The sequence below is a fragment of the Salarias fasciatus genome, chromosome 20 (assembly GCF_902148845.1).
Source record: "Salarias fasciatus chromosome 20, fSalaFa1.1, whole genome shotgun sequence".
NCBI classification, from domain to species: domain Eukaryota; kingdom Metazoa; phylum Chordata; class Actinopteri; order Blenniiformes; family Blenniidae; genus Salarias; species Salarias fasciatus.
This window is the reverse complement of record NC_043764.1, coordinates 25,311,370-25,325,499: the sequence shown is the minus strand read 5'-3', so window position 1 is coordinate 25,325,499 and position 14,130 is coordinate 25,311,370. Positions and strand designations below refer to the sequence as shown.

Below are 14,130 nucleotides of genomic sequence, written 5' to 3'. Positions count from 1 at the left end.
CATGACTAATAATTTACATGTTTGAATATTTCTTTAAACATCATTCTTGCATGCCAGTGGCCAGGACTTCTTGAAGGTTTCCATTCATTTCCATCGCAGTGCCAGTTTCATATCGTCCGGAAGGAAATCTGCTTTTTGTTTTGGCAGATGCTGCTGAGTCGGGCTAAACCGAAAGACGCCCGTGAGACGGCTCTCAGCCCTTCACCAGCCTTATCAACTTTGGTGAAGTAATGTGCTCTGAATTTATCTGGCTGCTCATCACTGCCAAGATCGTACAACCTGCCTCTTTTTGTCCTTTGGGAAACATTGTGACCCAAATTAGTGTGGGAAAGTATATTAGCAGGCATAACTGAGTGGGGAGTGTCAATCAGTGAAGGATCGAGGAGTCGGTTATGTGTGACATCTCTTCCCTACTATCTAGAAAAAGGTATAAATGAAGTTCGAATACAGCTGAAATGCTCTCTCTGTGCTTCAGCCAAAGAGAGCTGGATCCGCCAATATAAAATGCACAATGCAATAGAGGTAATGGAGGAAGCAGGGCATCAGCCCCACTGCACTCAGGCTGAATGTCAGCGCTTTAAAAGCTTGGGAGGAGCATTAGTTTTATTTCTCCGGCAAAAATAACTTTGAAGATGCCGATTGTGCCGCCTGATTGTGCTGGAGCTCTACAGAAATGTTTAACTTGGAGTTCATGTTGTGCCAGATCTTATTTTGTTTCTCAGAAGGGCCAGCACAATTGAGCTGAAGTGTTTTCATCCGGCGCAGGAAGGTGGGCTCTCAGGCTCCGCTCAGGCGGGGTTAAACTCTCTGTGGGTGTTCATACGTGTCCGTAGGTTTCTGCGCTTCGCAGAACGTGTCTCTCCGTTCCACCTTCTGCCTTCTTCTTCACTTCTTGTAGCTTCCTGTAAGTTGTTTCGCCACCGCGGCTCGCATGGTTTCACTTCCCCCTCCCCTCATCCGTTACATCCTCGACGCGCCTCGCACCCAGTCAGTGCTCCTAATACCCACCGCTACTTGGCAAAGGGTGAGGTGTTACACGTCTGAGATTGTGAGGTGTAAAACCAAACACCAACATTTTGTTTTTCAATCACAGCACAGACAGAATTAAAGTGTATTCTATCGCGTTGCATTTTCACCACTACACAACAACATACTGAAACGAGGGTCAGTTTTGGGGGTTTGTTCACGTGCTTGGATCACTGCAAACGTAACCATTTAAAAATGGCTCCTAAAGTGGAACTTTTTCAAAAAAATCAGTTTCTTCTGCTGTTGTGTAAAAGCTGGGGAATGCAGAAAACGCTCAGGCTCCATCTGCATGCAGATGGCGAAGACACTGATCCTGCGCACGCACGCCACAGCTGTAGTAAATAGTTCTTCTCATGCACGAGTAGACGAACAATAACAATCTTCCAGAGTGGCATGACTCTGTCCAAATCCTCTGGGATTTGATAGTTTATATATAAAATGTTGACTTGCCCTATTTTAAGTTGGTTTAATGCAAAATGTTGACTTGAGAACAATTGAATTACTAGGTACTTGTGACTTAAATCTGTTGTGTAACACATTAACTTAATTTCACAGAACTGAACTCCTTCAGATGTTGCCAATTGAAACTATTCAATTAAGCTCATCCAACTATTTTGTTTTTTCAGTGTAGTCAAGTCACCCGTTAATGCGATCCAACTCGGTTGTCGTCCATATGAATGTCCGGGTCTTTGCCATTATTAAACCAATTTCCCGAAACGATGTGTTTTCTCTCGAAATGCTGTCGTGTAAATGGGGTCTTATTCCTTCCTGACGTACTGTATTGTGATTGAGTGACACTTAATAAATGACCAAATAACTGCACACTTTCATTATTCATCATTACAGACTTATCCTGATTGATGACACCTACCAGGCCTCTTCAATCATCACTGAATGAGTCGGTTAACTGTCAAGACCCGCTGGGTTCATCCTTCATCTAGCTAAACACACACAAAAAGAAAAAGAAAAAAAAAAAAAACAGGATCCAATCTCCAGGGGAGTTTGTGTCAGGGAAAAGTGCACTCCCCCGGCCTTTTTCTCAGCCGGCCGGCACATTTCTGCAGCTATCCAGAGATCGCTTCATCCTCCCTGTCTGCCTGAGAAACCCCCACATGGACTCTCCGAGTCTCCCGGGAGCCGCAGGCCTGGTTTTGGAGCGGAAAACATTGGTCCCGGGGTTGGGAGGTTTATGTACAAATGTTTGACTCACTACCCAGATATGGACAAAATACCCCCTGAGTGAGAAGCGATTGGAGCTGATACTTAAAAGCTGTGATTCACCCGTCGATGTGCTGAGAAAAAGCACACACACTTTGTTCTGCGTATTCCTGAGGGCGAGCGTGCTTATTCAGCTCCTGTTGATTACCAAACTCCAACTCTTATATTAACAGTAATAGCTGTTTTCTTATCAAACATAAAAGAAATAAAATGCAGTATTAATATGAGGTGAAGCAGTCAGCCAGTTGATAATTTGCTTCAGATGTGGTGTAAATGAGTTTTCTAATGCAGAGCAGTGGAATGTATGTTTCCTTATCTCACTACTTGCATTTCACTGTGGGGGAAAAAAGCTCCTCTCATCTCCTTCAGCTAATGACCAGGTGCCATCAAATGGCCTTGGTGTCAGACTCATTCATTTGCATTTCCTGCCGAGTGATATTTACCCATGTTCTCAGCACAGTCTGCCCATTGTTTCTGCTCAGAGGCTCTATAAATAAGCGCCTGTGGGTGACGTGAGTTCCTCCATTCTGAGCCTGTTTATTTACATGTAAATGTAAGACACCGCGCGTCTTCCTGTGTCTTATTCCTGCGGTTGTCTTATGTGTCTTGAGAAACGCTGCAGTGAGTCGCTGTGACGTGTCTCGCAGTACAGATTGGATGTTGTTGGCGTCACCTTTGTCACAGACTGCAAAACCCTGATAAACACAGCTTGATCCAGACATGTCGTTCACTGCAGGGGTTGGCCGCCAGCCCTAATTCAGACATTTTTTTTTTTTTTTTTTTGTCATCTATGCTCCTTCGCAAATCCACATAATCTGTCAGAATGGATGTAATCTCAGATTACAGATTAGGATTAGAGCCGTGGCACTGTGAACTCTGGATGAATTTCATGTTGAGAAAACGAGGGTTTATTTACAGTGAGCGGTGTAATCCTGGTAGTTACCCCGGTTAAAGTGTGTGTTTGTGTGAATGTGTGCAAAGGTAACTCTGTGAGCCCGCAGAGAACGAAACTGACAACCCGAGGCAAGAGGAAGCCGTGAACACCACGCATGTCACTTCCTAATCTGCCCACAGTAATTACACAGAGTCGGTCGTCTAAACATCCATCATCCATCGAAGACAGGGTACACACACACACACACACACGTACAGATAATTTTAGGGTTTCCAAAGATACATGCTTTTTTTTTTTTTTTTGTTAATAGAGATGTGGGGAGAAATGAAAGCTTGAGGAGAACATGCAACCCCACACAGTTTAGCGTTTTCGCTTGAGAGAATAAGACTGTGTGGAAACATAACATCCTCCAGAGAGAAGGAGAGTAGAGTGTTTTTATTCGAGATGAACATGCCAGCCAACAATCAGCTGACTCGGCGTCTCCATCACACACGTGAACGTCCTGTGCTCCGGAACGTTACGCGGCCGACGTTGGTGCGATTGTGTGTGATGTTTGCGTTTTGATGGGTCGCTGTTATCTGCCCGGTCCAGACTCTCCCCCGTCACCTTCAGCTAATGGTTCGTCTCAGCTGGCTGTTACTCAGCACTAACATTTTCTTTTAGGAAGTGTGTTGTGATTACCAGACGCGTGGAAAACTTCGGCTTCCAAAATTGTTTCATTAAGCTCTTTTTTTTTCTCTCCAGATAAGCCCTCTAATGAGGGTTAAGAAGCAGGAATATGGTGGTGTGAGAGTTGGCAGCAGGTGTTCCTGCCACTGACAGAGTGGCTCGGGAGCACACTGACGTCGTTGCCTTAGTTTTATGTAAATGGATGATGCAAAGTGCTGTTTGTTGACAGTGGCGGCTGGGATTAAACCGCTCTCGGTATTAATTTCACCCACGGCTGAATGGCTCCAGGCATGCAGAAGGTTTTAGGTGTTTCTCCTGCTGAGGATTTGTCCCAGTTCATTGTGCTTTAGTCTGTATTCTCCTCACACGCCGCGCTCTGAGAACCGAAGCCTCAGCCTTTCCATCCCGAAGAGCTCCGGCTGCGGGCTCGTTACTCATCACGTATTCACCACTGATGTGGCTTCATCATTCCTCCTGAGGTTTGTTTAAGAGAACCGAATGTGGCCGGTTGGTAAGATCAGCCCTCGAAACAAAAGATGTAAAGTGGATCAACTACAGTCACTCTGATGAGTCAGCGTTTCAGCTGTTTGGAAAAAGTCTCGTAAACAAATTGCCTCTAGTCAGACCGCAGGATGACAGCGGTCTGGTGACGACACTGCTGTTTCAGAAGTTGGGACTCAGTATATTGCAGGCACACACAGACACACACCTGCTGATTATTCATCAAGTTTCTCTGCAAATCCACCAATGTTCATTCCTGCAGTAGTGCGTGTGCTAGGATGATTCTGTTAATTCATCAAACCTGAGTACATGTGGACTTTTACAGCCATAGAATCAGGGATAGCCTGTTAGATATCCATATGATGTTCCATAAATGCCAGCATCCTGGTGTTCATAAATGTTTTAATATTGGAGATCTGTTATTGTGTCTATCAAGCTGAGGCTGCTGTAGGCAACAACTGAATGATACTACTGTAAAATCTTAAAATTAGAAAATTACTCAATGACGTATAATGTTAAGATTCCAACCCGATTGGAATATTTTTAGCGATCAAGTGATTTCAGCTTTCGTGTTGAGCACAGAGTGTTTTCTACTGTACAGCAGCTCAGCAAACAAAAGGCAGTAATAAATGGGATGATACTGAGTGTCAGAGCAGATTAAAGCTGGAGAGAGCAGTTAGCCCGATATCACTTCACTGTAATTATCACTGTAACTGTGGATCCAGTGTGTGTGTGTGTGTGTGTTTATCCCCTCTGTGACCCTGTGCTGCCTGTTGTGAGAGGATCAGCTCTCCGTTGGAGTGTTCCTGAGGTCTGAGGTCGACGGCAGCGGTTTATAGGAGGAGTCGGAGGGTCACTGTGGCCTTGTCTTCAATGTCACTGCGTTGATCCTCTTCACACAAACCGAGCGATTGCTGAGAGAAATGAGATCAGCTGCTGACTTTGCATCTCACGCACACACACACACACACACACACACACACACACACACACACACGCACACACACACACACACACACACACACACACACACACACACACACACACACACACTTTGCAGTATGCTGAGGAGGTCCAGTATTTCCTCGGACTCAAACATCCCGTCCTGGTTTGACATACTGACACACATTCCAGCACAGAGAGGGTCTGTAATGCCACTGTGCTGCAGCCTCGTGCTGGATTCATTCCTCTGCACACCGCAGCACCCTTTAACCTGCACCAGCTGTACACACACACACACACACCCACACACACACACACACACACACGCACTTCCTGCACCTCGGGGTAGCTTTTTGGCCAGCGTCGGGGCTCTCCTGCCCAGTTGGCCCTTTTCTGTTAGTTTTCTGTTTTCCAATCAGCACATTCCTCGTTCTGTAGACAGACACGGGGAGACGATTTTGGCAGCGCACACACATACACACACACACACACACACACACACACACACACAGGGTGTGGCAATTCTCATATCCTGTCCCCTGACCTCACATTTCACACAGAATCACAGTAACTGTTCTGTTTCAGCTCACACTCGCACTCAAAGCCCGCATTCTTCTGACTCTCGACTCGTACAGCTTTCCTCTGTTTTGAAGCAGCTGTCACACACTTTCTTTCGCCGGTCCGTCGCTCAGTGTCTTTCTGCCCGCTGCCATCCGTAGAGTCAGCGTGGTCGTGCCAATGCGTGCCTGTTGTTATGCCCCCCCCCCACACCCTCCAGACTCGGACACAGACTGTCCTCTGTCTGAGTTAATGACCACCCTCTCTCCATCTTTCCATCTCCCCCTCCCTCCCTCTCCCCCCACTCCGGCACCACTTGGGCACCAGGACTGGGCTTGGCAAACTCCGTCTCCAACAACAATAACACTCCAGTCCACTACAATCAATTTGCCCGCTGATTGCTTCGCTTGCATGTCTGTCTGAGAGCATTTTCCTCTTCATAAACAAGCCCGCCGCGAGCCTCAGAGGCGGGGGGAACAAAAGGAGGAGAGTATAACATGCATCCAGTGCTGCGCTTCATCCACTTTAATAAGTTTCTGAGCTGAAAGCCGGAGGCCTCACGTCAGCACTCTTCCACTCTCCCAACCTCTCAGTCCGACTTTAAAACCTTCCTCCCTCCTCACTGTCAGTATTTCTGTCTTTTAAAAGAGTTTCCAGCAAATGAAACATCAGAGATTGAAGTCGACATGAATCAATTTCGATCCACATCCACACCATAAGAGGAACCTCCTCGCCGATTCGTTACTTTCCAGGAAAACCCCGCTCCACTTTAGCAGAGAGTGAGAGAGCTTTAACAGTATCAGAGTCAAACAGAGGACTCCCCACCCTGCACGGGCTTATCCAGCCCCCCCCCACTCCTCCAACCTGCCTCTTGAACTTTGGCTCTCCCTCTGTTCACATTTTCTTTCCATTGTTATTTTATACACACTGCGCTGAACCGCATTCCCTCCTGCTTCCACCGGCGACTCCCAACATTTATTCATCAGCTTTCCTCACACCCACTCGTTTGGACCACAGAACTGACACTTCTCTGCTGAACACTTAATTTTTAACTAATGTGATGATTTTCATTTTCTCAATAAAAACATTGTCCTTTGTTTTGTTTTGTTTTGTTTTGTTTTTCACTAGAATGAAATCAAAGTTTTTGCTGCAAATGTGTACTTTATAGAGTGGTCAGCTTTCAACTGGAAAGTTGCATGTTCGATTCTCCTTGTGTTCTTGAGCAATACGCCGAACCCCAAGCTGCTCCTGCTGGATGGATGGAATGCTTTACATGGCAGCTACGCCCAGTGGAATCGCTACATATCACATGGATCGCTAGTATACTGCAGCCCTCCTACATTTATTCACTTCCTTATCTAAAAACATCCTCATTTGGTGTAAATGTCAGTTTTTAAACACTCTCTCTTATCATAGATTTAGATCCAAACAGAGTAGTACTATTTGACGCCGCCCAATTTTAAACTTTGCACACTTCTCAGTTTGAATGATCTGTTTTATTTAAATATCATCCGTTACGTCATGGACTCATAACCGCCCCATGTCCCCCGTCTCTCTCTGTTGCGCTCCCAGCGTTTCCTCCCCTCAGCAGGTCTCTGTGTTGTCAGTGGTCAGTGTGGAGGAGGTGTCGGGGGATTGAGGCTAAACAGTCCTTTGGCGAATTGCACTTGACATAGCGTATGGTGTTATCACTGGACACAGGAGAAGGGGAATAACCCAGAGCCTGAGCAGCCCCGGAGCACTGAGATTGTTTGTGTGCTCAAGGGGTGTGTGTGTTTAGCGTGTGTGCGTGTTTGTGGTCGCCAGCTCGGTTGGGTGTGTCTCGCGTGTATGCTTTGCAGATTGTGTGTTTTGGGGTCCTGATTTAGTGGACTTTGTCATGCCTGTGTTGCTCTCTAGCAAACTGTGGGAGGCCGGCCAGTCCAAGGCCGAGTGGGGAAGGGGCGGCGCCGTGTGTGTGAGTGCGTGTGTCCGTGTGTGTGTGTGTGTGTGTGCGTGCGTGCGCGCAGTGGGAAAAAGGTTGTGTTTGGAGGTGTTGGAGCAGATAAATAGTTGTATCCCATGTGAAAGCTTTTCACATGGCTTTCCTCTCTCGCTCCGCTTCCTACCCCGACTGTCCCCAGCAGCCTTGAGCTTCCTCGCTGTTCTCCACAGTTATCTGCTAGTTGGAGGGATCTTATTTGGGTTTCATAGCCAGGAGGAGTTTTTTGTTTTCTTTTTCCCAAACACTAATCATGTTTGTTCACCGCGGCTAAAGTAAGGCCAAACAATGGTTTTATCTTTTGGCATTGTTGTAAAGGGATTTAGCTGTTAACATGTGGAGTTGAGGAGATCTGGTTTAAAGAGGATTATTATTATTATGACTCAACTCAAGCGAATGTATTAGTGAAGCTGGAGCTGTGTGTGTGTGTGTGTGTGATGTGGTTTATGGGCGTGCACAGTTGCCCGGTGTTTGTGTGGTAATTATGACTAACATAACAGTGTGGTGTTGCTGTCCTCTCTCCTAGGTGACATCACGCAGAAGGGCTATGAGAAGAAGAGAGCCAAGCTGCTGGCCTCCTACATCCCCCATTTGCCAAGTAAGACCAGTGCATCTTCTGCTCTTTGAACCCTCCTTCTTCTCTCTCTGCATCATTTCCACCTCCTCACTCGGTGATCCTGTCCTTGCTGTCTCAGTGGATTGATAATGTAATGTAAAATTCATCAAAAAGACAATGTGAGCTCAAGATTTCACATCAGATGGAGTTACAGGTTACACAGTGTTATATTTCTATATGTTAGTTAATGAACATTGAAACAGAAAGTTGTGATTTTTGTAGTCATTTGAAGTCTTTCATTTAGATATCAAATACCTTCATGTGCTCATCAACAGGAATCCAATTCTCTTTGTTCAGGATGTGCTCGACAGTTTGTAGCCTTCTGTGTCCCTCTAGTGGCCACCATGGGAAATACACACAAGGCAAAAGAGTAGCAGCCTGTGTCAGAGTCGGTATTAGAAAACACATTTTAAATTATGAACATGAAGAACCAGTTTCTGTTTCCATTAAGACGATGTCTTCCACAATTTTTAGCCACTTTAGCCTCTTTTGCTAGTGTTGCTTCTTTATCCCAGTTTCACATGATTGCTTTCCTGCTCGCGACCAACATTTGTCATTCTGTGGGACAGTTCAGTCAGAACCAAACGGCTCCTGCAGAGTGCTTAGCCAAATGTGTGCCTTAATTCTTCACTTACACTCTCCCAAGTTTTTTTTTTCTGACATTTCTGCAAAATGATACTCATCAAAATGTCCACAGTTTCCTCAGCTTACTTGTTATACATGTCATGACTTGCTTTTTATTTTTGGTGTAATAACAAAGGAAACCGTATTCTACTGGGAGGAATTTATTGGTGGTCGAGTGGTGTTTTTCCAACATATCGCTCCAATATTCTGTAATTCTTACTTGAATCTCCCATTTCGCTGCAATATATTTAGCTGCATGAATTCAGTCCTTTTATAAAGTGATACTATTCTTACGTGTCTTTTGTGATGTGCTTTACTCATCATTTAACTCTGTGAAAGAAATCTGGCTCATTCTGCGTTGGTTCCCCTCGTGTGGAGGACAGGGTGTGGCGGTTGCTCGGGTTAAAATGAAAGTGAATTGAAGGGGACGCAGGATTCCAGATGTTTCATTGATTTCCATATTGACTGAATGTCACCAGTGTGCAGAGTTACCAGGATGCTTTGAGTGTCCTCACACTCATCTCCCTCAGTCCCTTTGTCCTCCACAGTCATCATCTCCACAGAGTACTGGATGCCCAGAGCCTCTGGGAGGACAAGGCGGCCCACTAAAAATATATTTGCTGGAATATAACCTACTTTCATGTATTCTGCCAGAGTTTAAGTTGCATCAGTCAAGTGCGTGTCCTTGATTTACTTCATGTAGTGGGGCTAAATTTAGAGGGCTTCTCTCTGGGTGTCGTGTAATATTTATGCCTACACGTTGCTGGAATGACATTATGCAAAGAAATAACGTGCAACCAACGCTGCTGTTTGTTTCATGTCGCCCCACATGTGTCTCTGCTGCAGATGCAGACGTGTCTCTCCCGGATGTGCAGCTCTCCCCGAGTCACAGCGCCGACCCCAGCCCGAGCCCTGAGGCCCCGGGCCCCTCCACCTCAACCGCCACCAAACACCACCGCGCACACCGCAGTGGAGGGGCCAGGGATGAGCGCTACAGATCAGGTACCAGCATTTCAGATCCAGATTTTATTCCTTTGTTGCTCAAAATGTGTTGATTTTACAAACTGTGTATTTAATTCGAAGACACTCATCAGCAAAGTATCCGCTGACTTTTAGTTTTATACCAAAGAAACCCGCCAAGTGTAAACACAGCCATGAATAGCACTCAATGAAAATATGAACCAGTCGGATTACTCCTTTTCCGGTTTGTCTCACGGTGTTTTCCCTGTTTGCAGACATCCACACAGAAGCGGTGCAGGCGGCACTGGCCAAACACAAAGAAGAGAAGATGGCCCTGCCGATGCCAACAAAGAGACGCTCAGCCTTTGTCCAGTCTCCCATAGACGCCTGCACGCCCCCAGGTCAGCTGACTCTGTCCCTGCTGCGGTTTATTCTGAAAAGAATGTCCAGAAGAAGTGAAGGACCTTTACCAAGTTGGGGATGAAGGGAATCACTGTGGCAAAATACAAAAAAAACCAATTTGATGTTGTTTTCCTGACCTGTCTTTCTGCTCTTTCCAGACACTTCTTCTGCATCAGAGGATGAAGGCTCGCTGCGCAGAAAAGCAGCTCTCAGTGCAGTACTCGCCCAGACTCTGCAAAGCCCCGATTATTGGATTAACCGCTCCGTCCAAAGTTCTTCCACGTCCTCGTCTGCTTCCTCCACCCTCTCCCATGGAGAGCCCAAGACCCAGCCACAGCCCCAGCTGCAGCCCGCCGCTTCCTTGCTCGCCGACGTCCTGGCGCACACACGCATAGGTACGGCTTCCCGACCGAGAGCGCCAGCGTTTGTCCGTGGTGGATCGGATCCCAGTGACGCTCATTCTCTCCCCGCCCCCCCCACCCAGAAAACAGCGTGCCGCCTGACGTGACCAGCTCCACTCCTCAGGAGAGGGGGTCCCGGGTGGACCTGCCCCCCGCCGTCAGGGGCATGAGTCGTGGACAGAGCCGCTCCAGCATGCTGGACACAGCCGACGGTACTCTCTCACACGCCGGGTCGCCTGTTGATGGTGTGAGGGCGGAGTGTTTCCTGAGACCGGTGGAACCTGGGTTTCCGTAATCGGACGGGGAGATCAAGCCGCTCGCATGTTCCGATCTTTGCTGGTTGACACGATTAAGTTCTGCATTGATCACATGGTTTGCAGTGTTGTGGTGGCAAAAGACAATCGAAAAGCGCTCAAATTGCGCAGTCGACCATCCGAGATCACCTCCAACATCATCCTCATGTCACTGTGTGGTGAATGCTGCTAATCACAGATGTTTGTGTTCTTTCTTTTGGGTCCATTAATCCTGTCCCTGTCTTGCCTTTCATTTAAAAAGGAAAAAGAAAAGGTAATATAAATCGAACCCTGGGGAAGGGGAGGGATGCTGAAGACGCCCGAATCAGCTTGCTTTCCTGCCTGGTGTCTTTCTTTCCCCATTTGTCTGGTGTCCTAGATTTAGTTGTAGAAAACTGTTATTTTTTTCCAATCTGTGGCTCCTCAAGTCCAAATTTCCCTTTCAAAGTCTTCCTGCTGCTGACTCTGATCCAGAGTGTGCTAGTGTGTAGGACTCTGCCTGTGCCGTACAGTTTATAGCTCCGTGTTGGGAGTAGAGCTGCATGTGTGGGTGTGTTTGTGTTTGTTTGCATGTGTTTGTGACAGTGTCTGCTCTCGGTGTTTGTCCAGGCGTGCCTGTCAGCAGCAGAGTGTCCACCAAGATCCAGCAGCTGTTGAACACACTCAAGCGCCCCAAGCGGCCGCCGCTCAGCGAATTCTTCCTCGACGACTCCGAAGAGATTGTAGAAGGTGAGACACCGTGTGCACCTCTCCACAAAAGTCACATTTATAATTCCATTTATTCTGGATGATTCGCCACGTTAATCATCTCATGTCAAGTTTAATAAAACTCTGAATGTTTCCCTGTGCAGTGCCCCAGCCAGACCCCAACACCCCGAAGCCCGAGGGACGACAGATCATCCCGGTGAAGGGGGAGCCGCTGGGGGTGGTCAGTAACTGGCCCCCCGCCCTGCAGGCCGCCCTCGCCCGCTGGGGGGCCACGCAGGCCAAGAGCCCCGCCCTCACCGCCCTGGACATCACCGGAAAACCTCTCTACACCCTCACATATGGTCAGCTTATTTGACTGAAAACATGACTTTTTTTTAAAATTTTTTTTTTTTTTTTGGGCAAATTGATGAAATTTGAAGGCGCTCAGGATGAAGTTGGGATCTCTGTGGCCGCTTAAATAAAATGTGTTTCACACCTCTGATATGAAGAATGTAGTGATAGTACATCGATCTGAAAGAGTCAGTCTGTTCCACTCTGAATTCAGCTTTTCAGTGACTGGCCTCCGTTTTCTGGAGAGTTAAACCACAACCAAGCAGAAGAATTTTAGATTTTATTTGAAAACTGATCATCCTGAGATTTGTTTTTTTATTTAGACATTTAAGTTACATGTGAATGAAATAAGTACATATTGTTCAGGTAAATCACTTTATAGTATTTTAGGATAAATAAATGTTTGGCTTGATAGAATAAAACTTGATATTTCCACCAGTATGAAGATCCAAGTAGGCTGTAGAGCTATGCGATACATTGTGTTTTTAAGTGTTGTTAACTTCTCTGCTCACAGGGAAACTGTGGAGCCGCAGTCTGAAGCTGGCATACACTCTTCTAAATAAACTGGGCACAAAGACCGAGCCCGTCCTGCAACCCGGAGATCGGGTAAGAATTTCCTTCGTTCACTTCACTGTCTGTGAGCATGAGGGGGGAATCTGAGTGTTTCCTGCTCTGCAGGTGGCGTTGGTGTATCCGAACAGCGACCCCGGCATGTTCTGGGTGGCGTTCTACGGCTGCCTGTTGGCTGAGGTCATCCCCGTGCCCATCGAGGTGCCTCTGTCTCGACAGGTAAGGGCGTCGCTGGGAGCGCGTCAGTGTTTCCAAATGGGGATTTTTTAGTGTCACTTTAAGAGACTTATTGGTAACTGAGCAGCTCTTTAATTCTCCTGCAAACTCAAGAAGCAGGAAAGAACGAACTGCCTGTCTGAGCGTTCAGATGCTGTTATCACACAGTCATTGCAATGTCAGATTGAAATTTGCATAATGTGGCGTTGCCGCCTCTCCCGGTGCGTCCTGCGTCTCCTGACCTGCGTTTGTGTCCACAGGACGCGGGCAGCCAGCAGATCGGCTTCCTGCTGGGCAGCTGCGGCGTGAGTTTGGCTCTGACCAGTGAGGTGTGCCTCAAAGGGCTGCCCAAGACTCCAAATGGGGAAATCATCCAGTTCAAAGGTCAGCAAGTGCTGAGCTGTCTATAGCAGTGCTGCCGACTCAGCGGGAGTCGCCTCCGTCTGTGTGTTCAGGAGCGTCTTTACAGAGGAAACACACTGTGTGTCATTAATGCAGCTGAATACATGACTTTAGTTCTTTGTGTCTCCTGAAATATTTTGTGCACTTTTTGTCTTTTTTTATTGGTGCTGCGGTCACGATCTCCAGGATGGCCCAGGATGAAATGGGTTGTGACGGACACAAAGTACCTGACCAAGCCTTCCAAAGACTGGCAGCCTCACATCCCCACTGCTAACACAGAAACTGCCTACATCGAGGTGCCCCACATTTATCACACTCCTCATTTAGTTAATAATGTCTTACCCCTCAATCCCTGAATTTGCCCTGCAGTCGATCTGGAAAATGTCTTTTTCTTCCTCCTTTCCTCTTGCCTTGGATCTTCTCCTACATGCTGCTGATGTGTGTGTGTGTGCATGCTTGTTTTTCCACTGCAGTACAAAGCCAGTAAGGAGGGAACAGTGATGGGAGTCGCCGTGTCAAAGATCTCCATGCTGACACACTGTCAAGCCCTGACTCAGGCCTGCAACTACTGTGAAGGTCAGAGCTCTGCTCCTCTCACGGACAGAACAATAAAACACACAGGAGTTCTCAGTTTATTTATCTGTGTGTGTGTGTTATATTCTCAGGGGAGACTCTGGTCAATGTGCTGGACTGTAAGAAGGACATGGGTTTGTGGCACGGCGTCTTAACGGTGAGCCAGTGTTCCGATCCAGGCCCTGGATCCCTCCTTTCATTTCGGTCTGATGAACTTTATGGTGTTGAAGGAATGTGTCTTTTCC

The 14,130-nt window shown here is 47.0% G+C and overlaps 1 protein-coding gene across 4 annotated transcripts in view; it reads left to right on the top strand.

Moving 5' to 3' along the window:
- Positions 1-14,130, top strand: part of dip2ba (disco-interacting protein 2 homolog Ba) — a 35,345-nt gene that overhangs the window by 10,280 nt on the left and 10,935 nt on the right. For 2 of the 4 annotated variants that reach the window (XM_030118151.1, XM_030118149.1), the window contains exons 2-15: positions 8,317-8,388; positions 9,877-10,032; positions 10,266-10,391; positions 10,551-10,787; positions 10,877-11,005; positions 11,349-11,360; positions 11,696-11,815; positions 11,938-12,135; positions 12,639-12,730; positions 12,803-12,913; positions 13,171-13,294; positions 13,499-13,608; positions 13,786-13,888; positions 13,978-14,042. In XM_030118151.1, the coding sequence (XP_029974011.1) occupies positions 8,317-8,388; positions 9,877-10,032; positions 10,266-10,391; positions 10,551-10,787; positions 10,877-11,005; positions 11,349-11,360; positions 11,696-11,815; positions 11,938-12,135; positions 12,639-12,730; positions 12,803-12,913; positions 13,171-13,294; positions 13,499-13,608; positions 13,786-13,888; positions 13,978-14,042 (1,655 nt within the window). The remainder of the gene's footprint in view (positions 1-8,316; positions 8,389-9,876; positions 10,033-10,265; positions 10,392-10,550; positions 10,788-10,876; positions 11,006-11,348; positions 11,361-11,695; positions 11,816-11,937; positions 12,136-12,638; positions 12,731-12,802; positions 12,914-13,170; positions 13,295-13,498; positions 13,609-13,785; positions 13,889-13,977; positions 14,043-14,130) is intronic. The other 2 variants (XM_030118152.1, XM_030118150.1) reach the window with 1 other exon arrangement.